Below are 18,784 nucleotides of genomic sequence, written 5' to 3' on the forward strand. Positions count from 1 at the left end.
ATCCTCAGGAGCTTAGTCGAGATCGGGTGGCAGAGCCGGTGGTGGGAGACAGCAGGACTGGTGGTTGGGAGGCGGGGATAGTGCTGGGCAGACTTATACGGTCTGTGCCAGAGCCGGTGGTTGGAAGGAGGGGCTGGTGGTTGGGAGGTGGGGATAATGCTGGGCAGACTATGCGGTCTGTGCCCTGAAGAGCACAGGTACAAATCAAAGTAGGGTATACACAAAAAGTAGCACATATGAGTTATCTTGTTGGGCAGACTGAATGGACCGTGCAGGTCTTTTTCTGCCATCATCTACTATGTTACTATGTGTTTGATTGCCTTTTAAAAATTACCTTGAACATTACTGACCACATGATGGGCCTTCTAAGCAAAAATTACTTGAACTTTGGTATCTCTATTCTCGCTTTAAAAAAAATAAACAAATTATAAAAGAAACAGAAAGGTGGTAGTGGTTTAGTTTATAGAGAGACCTGGCATGGCCTGTTTTTGCAGAAGTTCAGATGGAAGAGAGACTGAAATGAGACAGGCACGACTATGGGGCTTCCTTGGTTATGGGCTAGGTCTACTCTACTGCTTAGTTTTTGCCCTGGGTGCCAATATCTCTAACCCAAGCTGCAGGAACTGGGAAACAGGCTGCTGTGGAAGAGAAGGGAATTGGAAACTGGTAAGATGAGTGTTCACTTTTGTTTCTTTTTCCATCCCCTTGGGGTTTTTTTTTAATCATTTTCTTCTTCTTGTAGAGTTGATGCATTAAGTTAATTTCATAGTTTCTGGCAAGTGCATTTGCAGAGTCATAATTGTAAGTAGTAGCCGAAGGATTTTTGATCCTCGGGCCTTTAGGAATGATGTCGTTCTTCTTGCAGATTACCATAAAGTAAAGACGACTGTTCACTTTTTGTTTCTTTTTTTTTTCCCTAGAAACTGGTAAGGAAAAAGAGCAAATCAAATGTGAAAAGGCACACTTACAAGTCTGTAGGGGGAAGAGAGGAAGTTGCATTTATAAGAGCAAGGGAAGGCTTAATGAAATCAGGGAATGCAGCCTTGGAGTAATGGGAGAGCCAGTAACAAAGGACGGTATCATTGCATTCACACCTGGAGGAGGAGCCGAAGGCGGCGTATCCATCCTTACAGGAAGGGGAAGGCATAGAGAAAACATAGGTAGAGCTGAAGGAGGTGAGCGCACGCTGTGATTTGCAGGGGGGGGGGGGAGGGGGGGGGGGGAGGAAGGGCACGGCGAGTATTTCAACCTGCAGCAAGAGGGGCGGGGTATGGTGAGCAGTTTCCCTCTGTAGGAGAAGGCGCAACACTCTTCAGAGGTGAGGCGGCGGCGCGCGCACACACAGGTGCTGATGATAAAACCCACTTGGAGAAATTCTGCGCGCGCGCGCTGTGGAAAAGGGCACATCGCACTCACGAGCTGTGGCTACCGTGCTAGGGCGCACGCGGTAAGAGTGGGGCTGGGTGGCGCGTGGTTGGACAGTAGATATAGCGTGTGAATGGTTATTGCAGGTGTCCCGGCGGGGCGGGGTCTAGCACCGGCCGTGGGCATTTGGCACTTTCATTTTATTGTCTCCTGCTTCGGTTTCTGTTCCATTTTCCACAAGGACGGTGAGACTTGGAGTTGGCGTTTGTACTAGCTATTTTCAAAGCATTGCGGTGATGTAGGAAATCCTTATTCTAACGTGTTTGTCATTCTTTCTTAGGGGTTGAGGGTAGTTAAGTAATTATCCTGCAGCACCAAGTTAAGCGGTTTGCTGAAGCTTGCAGGAAGGAAATCCGTGATGGGATGATCCCTGAAAAGCTGAAAGGTTTTTCTTAAAAGTTCCAAGCAGTTAGACTCAAGAGCATCTGATAAGTGTTAATAGTTAATTGAAAAATTGTATGTTATCTTTTTTTTTTTTTTCAAGCAGTGTGGACATGGAGCAAATTTGCATGTCCAAAGAGCTGCAAAGTGTCTCTCCAAAATGTTAAAACAAAAAGGGGAGAGAGGGGGCAGAGATGAACATAAATCTATCACAGTGACGGTGGCATAGTTACCATTAAGCAACATTGGCAGAGAGCCGGGGTGGACTCTGACCAGGCTTGGTATTTCCCTTTCCCTCCTTCCCTATCCATGGCAGCTGTACCTCCAGAGCTCCTGTCAGACCCTGTGGCCAGCAGGAGGAATAGTTCATCAAGTTTCCAGTGACTGGGTATGAACCGATCATGGGATCTCAGGGCTTATTCCACAAGGCTGGCCCTGTGTTTCTGAAAAAACATTGTGTGCTCTTATTCACTGTTTCTCCTGTTGGTTCTGGGGATACAGCCCCCTGGTGATAGGGATGGAGGAAGAAAACTGTACAAATACTGGTAACTGTGGCGAGAGACCGACCTGGATGAGTTGAAGAGAATAGGACTCTTATCAAAAATACTAGGACTAGGGGGCATGCGATGAAGCTAGAAAGTAGTAAATTTAAAACACATCAGAGAATATTTCTTCACTCATTGTGTAATTAAACTCTGGAATTCGTTGCCAGAGAATGTGGTAAAGGCGATTAGCTTAGCGGGGTTTTAAAAAGTTCTGGATGACTTCCTAAAGGAAAGGTCCATAGACCATTATTAAATAATCCACTGCTTATTTCTGGGATAAGCAGCATAAAATGTATTGAATGTTTTCGGGATCTTGCCAGGTTGTGACCTGGATAGGCCACTGTTGGAGACAGGATGCTGGGCTTGATGGACCTTTAGTCTGCCCCAGTGTGGCAATACTTATGTAAAACTTATAGAGGGCAGGGAGTGTGAGAGGCCTCCATGAAGGATCATGTTGAGAACTGAATAGGGTGGGGAGGGACAGCAAGCATGAGACTTATGTGTAATGGTGGAGAGAGGACAGGGAAGGGGTGGCATACATCCTGGGAGCTGGTGGGGGAACAGGTGGGGAACTGTATCTGTGATGGGGTATATAGCATGTAGTGGGGAGATAGGTGAAGTGGCTTGATGCACAAAATGAGAGCGAGGACCCAGCATACCTGAAAAAAGGGACTGAGAGCAGGGAAAGAGCCTGAACTGGTGAGGGCTAGGAAGGAGGTTGGCACTGTGGGTTGTAAGGAAAGATGAGTCGGATTTGGAAGACTTGAGAAAAGAGTGAATGGAGGAGGTGAGAGGTGCACATAGATTTCTCAGATTACAAGAAGAAATAAAGCAAACAGGAGAGAGAAACAAAATAAAAATAAGATACTGCAAAGAAAAGAGGAAAGCACTGAAAGCAGGAAAAATAAATCACAGCCACCATGATTAGAAAAACAAAATGCTCAAATGTGGGGTGGGGTAGAAAGACATATTTTATCTTAACTTTACTACTACTTGACATTTCTAAAGCGCTAGTAGGGTTACGCAGCGCTGTACAATTTAACATAGAAGGACAGTCCCTGCTCAAAGGATCTTCCCATCCACCTCTAAAACTCAAAAGACAGGAGATGTGACCACTCAATCCTGCCTTGGGCACCACTGTCATTCAGACTGGTAGTGGAATGACCCCCTAGTGGAGCATCTCGAAGCACCCTCGGGTACGGCCTACCAAATTTTGAATGACTGTGATGCCCGAGGTAGGAGCAAGTAGACATTGCTCCTGCCTTTTGAACCTTTTCAGATGGGTGGGGAGGGTCTGGGGATTTGGGTAGGGGAGAGGGTACACTAAACTAACAAGGATGGTCTGGTTGTGAAACCATAAGACTTCCTGCATCATTACACAGCTCAAGCTTAGAGAGCCGATTTTTGCAGTGCAAACATGGGAGATGTACTGTTTGAGAGGCAGCTCTGCATGTAGTAAGGTAGGAGGAATGGGTGCCAGACTCCCAAACATAATAGTTGCCTGGGAGAGACTTATCACAGCGAGAGAGAGACTGAGCAAAGGCTTGGGGAGGGGGGGGGGGGGGTTGCTGTATGAAAGAGACTGGTAGGGATCCAAGCCATGGTGATATGTGAAACAGGGAGGGTTAAATGACTTGCCCAGAGTCACTGTAGCTCCTGGTGACTCTGGGCAAATCACTTAACCCTCCCTTGCCCCAGGTACCTATATACTATGTAAACCGCTTTGAATGTAGTTGTAAAAACCATAGACATGCAGTATATCAAGTGCCACTCTCTTTCCCTTTGCTTCATCTAAGAAGGGAGTACTGTCACATGGGAAAGGAGATTGGCCAGCAATGATTTGCAGAGGCATCTTAAGGGACTGTGAGCAAAGCAACTTCAGTATATTGGACACAGAATAGGGAAAGAGCTCTATTACATCGGTTTTTTGAAAGAGCTATTGCTGGTCTGGGAGGGTATTCCTGCCCCCCCACCCCCCAACACACACTGGGGACAATGTTGGAGGGGTCAGGAAATAGAATCAAGAGAGGTTTCAGCTGCTGGCTCTTAGATAAATTGAAATTTGTCAAGGCCTGTCCTATGTCCACATAGGATTCCCTGGTCCTACCTGAATGATGCCTTAGTGGTCTAAGATAGGGTGGGCAGCAACAATTCCCAGTCGCTGCTGCTATTTGTGCCGCTTCAGGTTCAAAATGGTGGCTGTGACCTCATAGCGGTAGTCTCAACACTGCTATTGGAGGTCATGGCTGCCATTTTGAACCCACATTGGTAGAAAAAGAAGCAACTGGGGTTTGCTGCTGTCTGCCCTTCTCTATCCTAGTCCACGAGGGCATCCTTTAGGTAGACCGGATGAGGGGGGGGAACTATAGTGGGTGAGTCACACAGAGCACAATCATTGCTTGCTTCAGCCCTGAGCGTAAGCACCGATATGGAAAAAAATTACTATTTCCTGATGCCAAGTCCACAACACACTTGATCAGGTCTGAGAGCACACCGGTGTGCTACAGTGCATTGGTTGAGGAAACACTTTTTTTTAAAGCTTCACCCACCTGAAAATTGTCTGCTTTCTTTAAAAAAAAAAAACAGTGGACCCCAGAAAAGGGTCACTCTTTTAAATGGCTTTCTTTAGCTACTTTATAAAATCTCTAACAGAAATGGGAAAAGGTGGCGTAAGGGGCTGCTGGCTATGAGGTGCTCTGAAGCAGTTTGACTTGTCGGTGCCCTTTTTTATCGGCTTCGGCAGGGTATTGTCAGAGCTATTACTTTTTGTAGAATCGTACAAGTCCTAAACTGGAAATAAGAACTTACTGTGTGGAGATTTAGGTTATTGAACAGAATTTAAAACCTAGAAACAAGTAAATGACGGCAGATAAAGACCAGAAATGCATGCATGTTCTCTCTTCCATAATCTTGTGCACACAAACTTACATGCACAGGTTATAGAATACTGCCAGTTACACAGTAAGTTAATTGGCAATAACTAATGGCTGATAATTGGAGTTACCAACTAAATCCAGTTGTGTGCATATTCTAGAACCTTAGCGCAGAAAATCTATAGCATATAAGTATATAACTGCAGGGGGGGGGGGGGCAAAGACATGGGTGGGTCAGGGGCATGCGTAGCACTTTAATCTTACTTACAAGGTTATTCACACTCTGACTCCTTCTTATCTCTCCTTTTATATATATGCCTTTGTGCTGTTTATGTTCCTGAATGATTGTAGACTGTGTTCCTTCTCCTTCAGTGGCTAAATTTGCTACTACAAGAGACCGTACCCTTTTTTTGTATTTCTCTAGCTCTTTGGAATGCATTACCCAAATCACTTCACCTGGAAGTCTCTTTCCTCAGATTTAAATCAGCTCTGAAGCTATACCTGTTCCAAGAAGCCTATAGACTGGGACAGAGTTGAGGGGGTTTCCACCAGAATGATGACCCCAGTTTATTTCCCCATGTTAATATTCTTGTTTTAGCCTCTTTACCTTCCTTTTCCAGTAGTTCCCTCTTATTTTTTATCCTACCTATTGGCGTTCTTTTCCTTCTCTATTTTTTATTTTTGGAGACCACTTTGTTGTGCTTTTATGAAGAGCAGTATATAAAATTTTAATAAACCAATACTGTCAGATACACAGCCACAACATTTAATCGCTGTGGTTTCTGCCAGCCATTGACATGGCATAAGCCAATGATTCCCAAACCTGGTCCTGGAGGCACCCCAGCCAGTCAGGTGTTCAGGATATCCACAATGAACGTCCATGAGAGAGATCTGCATGCACTGCCTCCACTTCATGCAAGGCAAAATTAGTTAATTACCTGATAATTTTCTTTCCTTTAGTCCCAAAGGATCAGTCTGGACAAATAGCCTCCTTTACACATTTCCTCTGTGGCCTCTTGTGGGAAGGACGTTGCACAGGATTGCGCGTCATCCCGGGAAGGTAGTTCCAGACTGACCCAGACGTACTTGGTAGGTGGACCTCATCCATCTTCAAATCGCTCCTCGGTTGACTCTTCCTCCACAGACGGGCTTATTGCACCAAGGACCAGTACTTATAGAGGATCCCTCCCACTTTGGTCTTAAGGCCTGGCTCTTGAGAGGGCATGATTGAGGAAGAAGGGTTACACATATGATGTTATTACTACCTTGCTGCAAGCCCGAAAGTGGTCCACTTCTTCTTATGCTAGAGTGTGGAGAACTTGTGAGAGCTGATCTTCACAGAATGGTGTTTCTCCGTTTCGTCTTCCTTGTCTCAAATTTTATCCTTCCTTCAGGAGGGATTTAGAAAAGGCTTGGCTCTCAATTCGCTCAAGGTTCAGGTGGCAGAGTTGGCATGTCATAGAGGTTAAGATTCAAAATGCCTCATTGGCTGCTTACCCTGATATAGTGCAGTTCCTCAAGGGAGTTGCTCTGCGCCCCCTTCTCTGCAGTCTTTGTCCTTAGTGGAGTCTTCAAGTGGTTCTTGAGTCTCTTCAGTTGGCCCCCTTTGGCAACTATCAAAGGTCTTACTTTAAAGGCAGTAGTTCTAGTTGCCATTTCGTTGGCATGGAGAGTTTCAGAGCTTCAAGCTCTGTATTGCAGAGATCTTTCTCCACTTTTCTGACTTGGGGGGGGGGGGGGGGGGGGGTTTCCATAGGGACAGTTATTTCCATTTTGCCAAAGATTGTATCTCCTTTTCATGTCAGATTGTGTTTCTTCCTTCTTTTTTCATGGAGGTCTATTCAACAGAATATGCTTCCCTGCGACTGTTGGATGTGAAGCGCTGTCTTACCACTACCAACGATTTCAGGCGGTCTGAGCATCTTTTCTTTCTCTTTGCAGGATCCTGGAAGGGTTTGCTGGCCTCCAAATCGACGGTGGCTTGATGGCTTAAGGAGGCTATTTCTTCGGCTTACGTTCTGAGGGGTAGATCTGCTCCCATGCACGTCAAGGCTCATTCTATCAGGTCATAGGTAACTTCTTTGGCAGAATCTATGGCAGAGGTTTTCAACCCAGTTCTCGGGGCACACCCAGCCAGTCAGGGTTTTCAGGATAGCCTCATTGAAGTCATTCGGATATGCTGAAAACCCCAAGTGGCTGGGTGTGCCCTGAGAACTGGGTTAAAAACCCTTGGTCTAGGGCAATTTCATTGACAGATCTGTCGGTCAGTGATGTGGTCTTCTCATTCCTTTGTTAAGCATTACCGTTTGGATGTGTCTGCTTGAGGACATGCTTCCTTCAGGGCCATGGTTTTTGCTGCAGGGCTATAACAGTCCCTCCCCTCTTAAGGATTGCTTTTGTATATCCCATTTGTCTGGACTGATCCTTGGGATGTAATGGAAGGAAAAATTGGTTAATTACCTGATAATTTTCTTTCCTTTAGTCCCGAAGGATCAGGCCAGAGCTTGCCCTTCTGTGATGTGTTCATTTTTTCTGGGTTCTATGTAATTTTGGTTGTTTGTATTGTTCTGGTTCTGTTATTTCCAAGGAACGAGTTTTGCCCTTTATTTCATACTACTTTTTCTATCTGGAGGTTTTTTTTTTCTCTGGCAGTCACTCTTTCACTGCTTTATCAAATACTGGCTTGGTTGCTAAGCACAGGAGCTTGAGGCACAACTCAGAGTTCTCTGTCTCCACCTGCTGGTGGATGGTCACAACCCATTTGTCTGGACTGATCCTTTGAGACTAAAGGAAAGAAAATTATCATATAATTAATTTTTTCCTTTTGCAGCGCAAACATTTTTGAATGTCTGAAGATTGCTGGGTGGTGTAGTAAAAAGTCTGTAACTTCGCCATGTTTAAAGATACTCTTTCCAGTCGGCACATAAACGTAGATAGTAACGACAAATCTGTAAAATTTCATTTTGAAATTTCAAGCAGTTGCTGAGAAAACAGTAAAAAAAAAAAAAAAAACCTCTAGGGGATTACTTTTTTTTTTTTTTTTTTGCCTCACCGTATACATTTTGAGTATTTTATATACAATTGGGGCTTTCTTGACGACTTGTATCCTATGTTACTCACTTGGGCAGGTCATGCATAGACCATGGCAGTAGTCTAGTTGCAACATTACAAATGCAGTCAATAAAAATAGAATAAAATAAAACAAAGAAAAGAAAGTAAGATGATACCTTTTTTTTATTGAACTTAATACATTTTTTGATTAGCTTTCGAAGGTAGCCCTTCTTCGTCAATCCCCAATTTGTCTATACTGAAAAAGGTGGTGTGGGAGAAGACCATACTCCTCCTGCAATTCCTTATAAGAAAAAAGCTCCCCTTCCTCCCATATGTGGCCCAAGGTTGTAAATCTCATAGCTGCCCATTGACCAACACTCCATTTGCTTTTCTCACCCTAAATCCTGGAGCATAATGAATAGCCGTTTGCAAAAAAAAAACAAAACACAATCTAGTAGAGAAAAACGTCTGTCGTACTGCATACCAGGTACGAAGGGGAGCTTTTATACTCGCAGGCACCCATCCCAAACACTCTAACAACTCTGCCTTGGGAATCCAGGGAATGGGGCCACAAGGGGACTGAACCCATCCACATTTGCTCCTAGTGTAGGGTATATGCAAAGATGGAACATATAGATAGGTTGGAGAGTAAATGCAACAGGCTCCCCTCCATTAGAAAAGCCTGTCATCAAACAGAAGTGCGTCCCTAGAACAGGGTCCCCCCCATATTATCAAAACCATAATAACATCTTTCATCACATATCATATATAGATAAGTAACACAACAGTTGGCAAACCAGGAGCAACATGGAATAGTCTTGTAAGCCTATTCACAAAGCTAATCAAAGAGAGGCCGAAATCTAGAACCCCCAAGGTCCTGGACAAGAGCACCAGTCTATCGCCAGCCAAAAAGCTTGAAAAAACAATTCCAAGAACAAGTGATCAAGTTGTAGGCAGTCCAGTTGCTGCTGATTTTCATTTCGGACAGCCAGCGCCTTTACTGACCCTATGCCATTTTGGACGGCCAGATATCCCCAAAGCGGCTAGGGCTCTTCAGCTTGGAGAAAAGGTTGCTGAGGGGAGATATGATAGAGGTCTATAAAATAATGAGTGGAGTTGAACGGGTAGATGTGAAGCGTCTGTTTACGCTTTCCAAAAATACTAGGACTAGGGGGCATGCAATGAAGCTGGTAAAGGCGGTTAGCTTAACGAAGTTTTAAAACTTTGGACGACTTTCTAAAGGAAAAGTCCATAAACCGTTATTGAATGGGCTTGGGGAAAATCCACTCTTTCTGGGATAAGCAGTATAAAATGTTTTGTACTTTTTTGAGATCTTGCCAGGTATATTGTGACCTGGATTGGCCACTGTTGGAAACAGGATGCTGGGCTTGATGGACCTTTGGTCTTTCCCAGTATGGCAATACTTATGAGCAGGAGGTTGTTGCCCTGGTGCAGGATCCTTGACCCCTGGGAAAATCTGCCGAGTTTCTAATATCTTCTGTATTTGATGCATGTTCCCATCTTTGTAAAAATGCAGGGCAATGGGTAACGCCACTTATATGGAATGCCTTCTGCTCAAAGCTGAAGGGTAAGAGGGTGCAACTCTGGTCAATGTTTTAGTGTGGCTCCCTTGAGATCCTGGTAAATCTCTATGGGATAAGAGGCCCAGGTAAAATTATTTGCTTTCCTGGCTGCTTGCAAAACTTGTTCTTTGATCTTATAATTCCAAAAGCAAGCTATTATGTCTTTTGGTTTATTAGCATGGAGTGTCCCCAGTGCCCAATGTGCTCTATCCAACAAAATGGTGGAGCAAGCCACACCCAGATGAGCCCCTGCTATTGATTGTACCACATAGTAACATAGTAGATGACGGCAGAAAAAGACCTGCATGGTCCATCTAGTCTGCCCAACATAAACTCATATCTTGAATTTGTACCTGTCTTTTTCAGGGCACAGACCGTATAAGTCTGCCCAGCAGTATTTCCCGCCTCCCAACCACCAGTCCCGTCTCCCATCACTGGCTCTGGTACAGACCGTATAAGTCTGCCCTCCGCTATCCTAGCCTCCCAACCACCAACCCCTCTTCCCCCCACCTGCTCCGCCACCCAATTTCAGCTAAGCTTCTGAGGATCCATTCCTGCTGCACAGGATTCCTTTATGCATATCCCACGCATGTTTGAATACATAACATAGAGGCATATTTTCAAAGCACTTAGCCTTCCAAAGTTCCATAGAGACCTATGGAACTTTGGAAGGCTAAGTGCTTTGAAAATATGCCTCATAGTAACATAGTAGATGACGGCAGAAAAAGACCTGCACGGTCCATCCAGTCTGCCCAACAAGATAAACTCATATGTGCTACTTTTTGTGTATACCTTACCTTGATTTGTACCTGTCCTTTTCAGGGCACAGACTGTATAAGTCTGCCCAGCACTATCCCTGCCTCCCGCCACCGGCTCTGCCAGCCAATCTCGGCTAAGCTCCTTAGGATCCATTCCTTCTGAACAGGATTCCTTTGTTTATCCCACGCATGTTTGAATTCTGTTACCGTTTTCATTCCCACCACCTACCGCAGGGGTTTCTGGTACTCCATGAAAACACAGGTTTTGGTGCCTACCACGGTTCTCCAAATCTTCTGATTTTGTCTAAAATAGTAAGGTCAGTGGCCAAAGATCCTTAAGCTGAGTGTTAGTTGTAAGCGCTTCAGTATGCTCGCCTAGGCACTGCTTAGCTATATATCAGATTGCAAATCTGCTCCCAGTGTGACCAGCTCCTCCCAGACCATTTTAATATCGGTCTTTATTTCTTGGAGCCACTCACAAATTTCTCTTGGCGGCTCCCCCGAAGGATCAGCGAGTTCCTCCACCCCGGTGCAAACAGGTCTGGTGAGTTTATAGGCTGAGACACAAGCTGCGCCAGCCATCGTAGTTGACTGCTTTTCCAGCCACGTGGTGCTAGACTCTGCTGCCCCGGAATAAACAAAACTAGACAAATCCATCGCCTTGCTTTCACCACTCCTATCCACACGAGCTCTAGGGTTTGCCAATCAGTATGGGACCAGAGAACACAGTGGTTAACCTAGTGGTTAGGGTGGTGGACTTTGGTCCTGAGGAACTGAGTTCAATTCCCACTTCAGGCACAGGCAGCTCCTTGTGACTCTGGGCAAGTCACTTAACCCTCCATTGCCCCATGTAAGCCGCATTGAGCCTGCCATGAGTGGGAAAGTGCAGGGTACAAATGTAACAAAAATAAAATAGATACTATTGGAGATTCTACATGGAATGTTGCTACTATTGGAGATTCTACATGGAATGTTGCTATTCCACTAGCAACATTCCATGTAGAAGCCTGCGCGGTCACATTGGTGATCTGCAAGGGCCGACTTCTACATGGAATGTTGCTAGTGGAATAGCAACATTCCATGTAGAATCTCAAATAGTAGCAACAGTGGAGGAGTGGCCTAGTGGTTAGGGTGGTGGACTTTGGTCCTGAGGAACTGAGTTCAATTCCCACTTCAGGCACAGGCAGCTCTTTGTGACTCTGGGCAAGTCACTTAACCCTCCATTGCCCCATGTAAGCCGCATTGAGCCTGCCATGAGTGGGAAAGCGCAGGGTACAAATGTAACAAAAATAAAATAGATACTATTGGAGATTCTACATGAAATGTTGCTACTATTGGAGATTCTACATGGTATGTTGCTATTCCACTAGCAACATTCCATGTAGAAGGCTGCGCAGGCTTCTGTTTCTGTGAGTCTGACGTCCTGCACGTACGTGCAGGACGTCAGACTCACAGAAGCAGAAGCCTGCACGGCCACATTGGTGATCTGCAAGGGCCGACTTCTACATGGAATGTTGGAATAGCAACATTCCATGTAGAATCTCAAATAGTAGCAACAGTGGAGGAGTGGCCTAGAGGTTATAGGGTGGTGGACTTTGGTCCTGAGGAACTGAGTTTGATTCCCACTTCAGGCACAGGCAGCTCCTTGTGACTCTGGGCAAGTCACTTAACCCTCCATTGCCCAATGTAAGCCACATTGAGCCTGCCATGAGTGGGAAAGCGTGGGGTACAAATGTAACTAAAATAATATAAAAATAGCCTGGTGACAGTAAATGTTTAGCTAATTTTAAGGGGGTTTCTGCCCAGAGTGTTCTTCCTAGGCTGCCATTCCCTATGGTGACTTCACTTCCTCCTATGACTTGGCTCTTTGCGGAGAGATCTTTAAGTGTAACTTAGTGTCTAGATCACAAATTGATATGTATGTGTTCATGATACAGTACTGCTGCTTGTAAACATACTAGATTCTGTGGTCTGACTTAAGATTACTTTCTACTTTGTAGTAATAAAAAAAAAAAGCAGTTTTAAGAGCTTTACGTTTTACTTGAGTGTTTTTTTTGATTAAGACTTTCTACTTTTACACTACTTTTGAAGTCAGTAGTTTTACTTTTTTCTTAAGTACTTTTAAAAAAGTAACGAACCCATCTCTGCTCATTATGGGTCAGCAGCCGAGACCAGGGCTACAAAACCAAAAAAAATGTTTGTCACTTCTGACTCGCTGGGCATAGGCCTAAAAATCCAGAAGGCTGTAGCATTTTGAGCTGGGGCTTTATTTCTCTTTACCAGTGTGTTTTTACTAGCAAAAAAGGTGCCGGTACTCAAATGCTAAGGCCATCCTTCAGGGGTGAGGTGATCACTGATGGACCCACCCCACAATAGCCAGGCCCCCTGCAACCAGTCACAGAATCTGGAGGAGTGGCCTAGTGGTTAGGGTGGTGGACTCTGGTCCTGAGGAACTGAGTTCGATTCCCACTTCAGGCACAGGCAGCTCCTTGTGACTCTGGGCAAGTCACTTAACCCTCCATTGCCCCATGTAAGCCGCACTGAGCCTGCCATGAGTGGGAAAGCGCGGGGTACAAATGTAACAAAAATAGAATAAATAACAAGGCAGAATTGGTGTGTAGAGCCTGAGCTCTTTCATTAAAACATGGGGCCCATGGGTCAATTTTAGCAGACAGTGGAAAAGGTGCCGGTACTCAGGACCCCCTCAAAAAAAAGCCCTGCTCTTTACTCTCTGATCTCTAGTAAATAAGTTTTCACTCGTATGCAAAGAAAAGACTCCGGTCCAGAGAGTTATGCAAAATAACCAGTTTTACTGAATATTCTGCAACAGGCAGTTCAAATCTTCTTTGAAACAGTCAATTTATAATACAACTTGATAGTAGACGCAAACTTAGGGATATGGGATATGGTGTTTCTTCAATTGCAAGTTATATAATCCTACGGTAGGTACATATGTACTGCTCCTCCTGTCCACGTCCATCCCTTCTGGGTGAAACAATCTTAAGGCAGTGCATGCAAATCCTAAAACCTGACTGACTAGGGTGCCACCAGGACCAGGATTGGGAACCACTGACGACAGGGAGATGTTCTCAAATCCGTCCTAGAGGACCACCAGCCAGTCAGGTTTTCAGGACATTTCTAATGAATATGCATGAGAGAGATTTGCATGCCTGCTACATCCATTATATGCAAATCTTTCTCATGCATATTCATTAATGATGTCCTGAAAACTGGCTGGCTGGTGGTCCCCTAGGACAGGTTTGAGAACTATCGTTTTTAAAGTACTTAAGTCCTCAGTAATAAAATGAGCCCAAACAAGTGTGTGGGGGGGAGGGGGGTTCCTTTTAACTCTCAGCAGAAATTTTGACTTGTTCTGATGCTCAGAATTCCAGTGTATGAGACTGGAGAGAACTGTGTCTAGCAGAGGACAGGCTATCTAGAAACCCCTGTGGACAATAGCCTAAAACACTTTTTTTTTTGTTCAGGAACTGGCCTAAGTTAATATTTTCCCCTCCCAGAAATGGTAAGGGTTCTGCTTTATATATTTTCCTCCCACAGCTTTGTTGCTGATGACTTCCATGACCACGAGTAACACAGACTGACATTCACAAAGCCAAGATCATAACGTGTAACCTTGTGGTATTCGAGCGTACTGTACTCCTTTGCTATTAATGGCAAGGTATGCCAGCCATCTGAAAGACGATGCCTGCTGGTGATGTGCTAATCCTCCCCCCTCTTATCCCTTCTGTTTTAGGCTGCTGCTCTTTGCACAGATTCCTGGTTCTGGAAGCTTTACCTAGGGAAGTACCGTGTTTACTAGCCATCAGTGATGGATCAATACCGGTATTTTATCTTTAACCAGAGGAGCATGGTGGTGCTGGGGCTCTTGCAGATAGCTTGTGCAGGAGTCACAATCGTTAGCGGATTCATGGATGGTGCCTTCAGAAAACAGTCTGCATTGAGCAACACCAAAGCACCGATCTGGGCTGGAGTGGTGAGGCTGCATGGATTTCCTTTATTTAATGTATTGATGTTTTATGTGGGATTTTTCTATTGTAATGCATAATTTCCTTTGCATTTTTTTTTCTCCTTTCTAAACCGCCTGTCCCAACAAAGGCTGTAGGCCACAGTGGAAAGAAATGCCACATTCTAGAGTGTTAAAATACAAGAGCCATGTGTTTCAGCATTGTTTCCTAACAAATACATTTGCTTATTTCCGATCTGATGAAGAAGGGCAACTTTCGAAAGCTAATCAAGAAATGTATTAAGTTATGTCCAATAAAAAAGGTATCATATTTTCTTTTCCATGTTTTTTGTTTGATTTCTATTGATAACCTTTAAGAGTGGACTAACACGGCTACCACACCTCTCTACTAACAAATACTTGAAATCATATCTTCTGAAAGAAAATAATGCTTTAAAATGATTACAAAAAGGAAGAGAGCGGAAAAAGCATTGAAGATATAGATTCAGTGAAAGGAGGGTAGGTAAGAGTATCAGAGTGGGTGGGTGGGGGGGAGGAAGGGTAAGGTGATCCAGAAAGCAAACAGCACAAACAGAGGTAACAATAGTGCAGGCAGTGAAAGGGAAAGAACATGGTCTAATTGTCTTTCTTTCCAACTCTACCTTGTTGAGCATGTAAATTCTCCTAATTAAAGTAACGCCAACTCTCCTTCCCCACTCCTCTTAACGAACTTAAAAAGCTGTACAGTTTGCTGGAGTTTGTGGTCAAGGCATTAGCATAGATGGATTTAAAAAGGGTTGGATAAGTTCTGCAGAAGTCCATCATTCCTTGTTGTAAATTCCAGAGATAAATCTGCTCTTAGGTCCTGCCAGGCAATGGTGCTTTATATAAAAAGTTTTAGTATAACAGCCCTACTACTACTGCTTAACATTTCTAGAGCGCTACTAGGGTTACGCAGCGCTGTACAAATTAACAAAGAAGGACGGTCCCTGCTCAAAGGAGCTTACAATCTAATGGACGAAATGTCAAGTTGGGGCAGTCTAGATTTCCTGAGTAGAGGTGTAGTGGTTAGGTGTGCCGAAGGCGACATTGAACAAGGTGGGCTTTGAGCAATGATTTGAAGATGGGCAGGGAGGGGGCCTGGCGTATGGGCTCAGGGAGTTTGTTCCAAGCATGGGGTGAGGCGAGGCAGAAAGGGCGGAGCCTGGAGTTGGCGGTGGTGGAGAAGGGTACTGAATGGAGAGATTTGTCTTGAGCGGAGGTTACGGGTAGGAACATAAGGGGAGATGAGGGTAGAGAGGTAAGGAGGGGCTGCAGATCGAGTGCATTTACATAGTAACATAGTAGATGACGGCAGAAAAAGACCTGCATGGTCCATCCAGTCTGCCCAAGACAAACTCATATGTGTATACCTTACCTTGAATTAGTACCTGTCCTTTTCAGGGCACAGACCATATAAGTCTGCCCAGCAGTATTTCCCGCCTCCCATCAGCGGCTCTGGTACAGAGCCCTCCCCTATCCTCGCCTCCCAACCACCACCCCCTCTTCCCCCCAACGGCTCTGCCACCCAATTTCAGCTAAGCTTCTGAGGATACATTCCTTCTGCACAGGATTCCTCTATGCATATCCCACGCATGTTTGAACTCCGTTACCGTTTTCAACTCCACCACCTCCCGCGGGAGGGCATTCCAAGCGTCCACCACCTTCTCCGTGAAAAAATACTTCCTGACATCTTTCCTGAGTCTGCCCCCCTTCAATCTCATTTCATGTCCTCTCGTTCTACCGCCTTCCCATCTCCGGAAAAGATTCGTTTGCGGATTAATACCTTTCAAATATTTGAACGTCTATCATATCACCCCTGTTCCTCCTTTCCTCCAGGGTGTACATGTTCAGGTCAGCAAGCCTCTCTTCATACGTCTTTGAACGTAAATCCCATACCATCCTCGTAGCTTTGCTTTGCACCGCTTCCATTTTTTTAACATCCTTCGCAAGATACGGCCTCCAAAACTGAACACAATACTCCAGGTGGGGCCTCACCAATGTCTTATACAGGGGCATTAAAACCTCCTTTCTTCTGCTAGTCACTCCTCTCTCTATACAGCCTAGCAATCTTCTAGCTACTGCCACCGCCTTGTCGCACTGTTTCGTCGCCTTCAGGTCCTCAGATACTATCACCCCAAGTTCCCTCTCCTCGTCCGTGCCTATCAGACTCTCCCCGCCTAACACATACGTCTCCCTTGGATTTCTACTCCCTAAGTGCATCACTTTGCATTTCTTCGCATTGAATTTTAATTGCCAAACGTTAGACCATTCTTCTAGCTTCTTCAGATTTTTTCATGTTTTCCACACCCTCCGGGGTGTCCACTCTGTTGGAAATCTTGGTGTCATCTGCAAAAAGGCAAACTTTACCTTGTAACCCTTCGGCAATGTCACTCACAAATATATTGAACAGAATCGGCCCCAGCACCGATCCCTGAGGCACTCCACTACTCACCTTTCCCTCCTCCGAGCGAACTCCATTCACCACCACCCTCTGGCGTCTGTCCGTCAACCAGTTCCTAATCCAGTTCACCACTTCGGGTCCTATCTTCAGGCCGTCTAGTTTATTTAAGAGCCTCCTGTGGGGAACTGTGTCGAAAGCCTTGCTGAAATCTAAGTAGATGACGTCCATAGCACGTCCTTGATTTGTAGGTTAGTAGGAGAAGCTTGAACTGTATGCGGTACCTGATCGGAAGCCAGTGAAGTGACTTGAGGAGAGGGGTGATATGAGTATATCGGTCGAGGCGGAAGATAAGACGTGCAGCATAGTTCTGAACGGACTGAAGGGGGGATAGATGGCTAAGTGGGAGGCCAGTGAGGAGTAGGTTGCAGTTGTCAAGGCGAGAGGTAATGAGAGAGTGGACGAGAGTTCGGGTGGTGTGCTCAGAGAGGAAAGGGTGAATTTTGCTAATGTTATAGAAGAAGAAGCGACAGGTCTTGGCTATCTGCTGGATATGCGCAGAGAAGGAGAGGGAGGGGACGATGAGGGTGTTATCAACTGAGAGAGAGAGTGGAGGGAGAGGAGAAGTGGGTTTGGGTGGGAAGACAATAAGTTAGGTCTTGGCCATGTTCAGTTTCAGGTGGAGGTTGGACATCCAGGCAGCAATGTCGGATAAGCAGGCCGATACTTTGGCCTGGGTTTCCGCAGTGATGTCTGGTGTGGAGAGAGAGAAAGCTGGGTGTCGTCAGCATAAAGATGATAGTGGAAACCATGAGATGAGATCAGGGAGCCCAGGGAAGAGGTGTAGATTGAAAAAAAGAAGGGGTCCAAGGACAGATCCCTGAGGAACTCCAACAGAGAGCGGGATAGGGGTGGAGGACGAACCATGAGTGTACTCTGAAGGTACGATGGGAGAGAGAAGAGGAGAACCAGGAGAGGACAGAGCCCTGGAACCCAAAAGAGGACAGTGTGTCAAGAAGTAAGTTGTGATTGACAGTGTCAAAAGCGGCAGATAGGTCGAGGAGGATGAGGATGGAGTAGTGACCTTTGGATTTGGCGAGGAACAGGTCATTGCAGACTTTAGTGCTGTTTCTGTCGAGTGTAGGGGGGCGAAAGCCAGATTGAAGCGGATCGAGGATGGCATGAGAGGAGAGAAAATCAAAGCAACGGCTGTGAACGGCGCGTTCAGGTATCTTGGAGAGGAAAGGTAGGAGGGAAATGGGGCGGTAGTTGGAGGGACAGGTAGGGTCAAGTGATGGTTTTTTGAGGAGTGGTGTGACTACTCTTAGGTCCTGCCAGGCAATGGTGCTTTATATGAAAAGTTTTAGTATAACAGCCCTGATGCTATCACACTGTTACAGGTGTCTGTAGGGGGGAAGGGGGGATTGGGAATAAGAGAAATAATTGCAATGCAATGATATCTTGACCTGTATGATTCGCAAAGTAGATATTATTCAGTTGGTTGTCTAGATAACTGTTATTAAAATTCAAAAATAAAGATTAAAAGAAAAGTGTAACTTACTGTGCAACAGTGTTTTTTTCCCCTTTCCTCTGTTTGCAGACTCTGGCATGTGTGCGTGGGACTCTGTTGAAATAGCCATGGTACAATGTGTCTTGGTAGGGTAGCAGGGAATCCTGTTCAGAAGGAATGGATCCTCAGAAGCTTAGCAGAGATTGGGTGGGGAAGGCGGGGCTAGTGCTGGGCAGACTTCTACGGTCTGTGCC

The 18,784-nt window shown here is 45.3% G+C and overlaps 1 protein-coding gene across 4 annotated transcripts in view; it reads left to right on the forward strand.

The window, feature by feature from the left end:
• The first annotated feature begins 1,156 nt into the window (after window positions 1–1,156).
• Window positions 1,157–18,784, forward strand: part of LOC115461697 — a 36,431-nt gene continuing 18,803 nt past the window's right edge. Inside the window, exons 1-2 of one of the 4 annotated variants that reach the window (XM_030191725.1) lie at window positions 1,157–1,175; window positions 14,371–14,610. In XM_030191725.1, the coding sequence (XP_030047585.1) occupies window positions 14,446–14,610 (165 nt within the window). In that variant the 5' untranslated portion in view covers window positions 1,157–1,175; window positions 14,371–14,445. The other 3 variants (XM_030191724.1, XM_030191722.1, XM_030191723.1) reach the window with 3 other exon arrangements.

This window comes from Microcaecilia unicolor, chromosome 2 (genome assembly GCF_901765095.1).
Source record: "Microcaecilia unicolor chromosome 2, aMicUni1.1, whole genome shotgun sequence".
NCBI classification, from domain to species: Eukaryota; Metazoa; Chordata; class Amphibia; order Gymnophiona; family Siphonopidae; genus Microcaecilia; species Microcaecilia unicolor.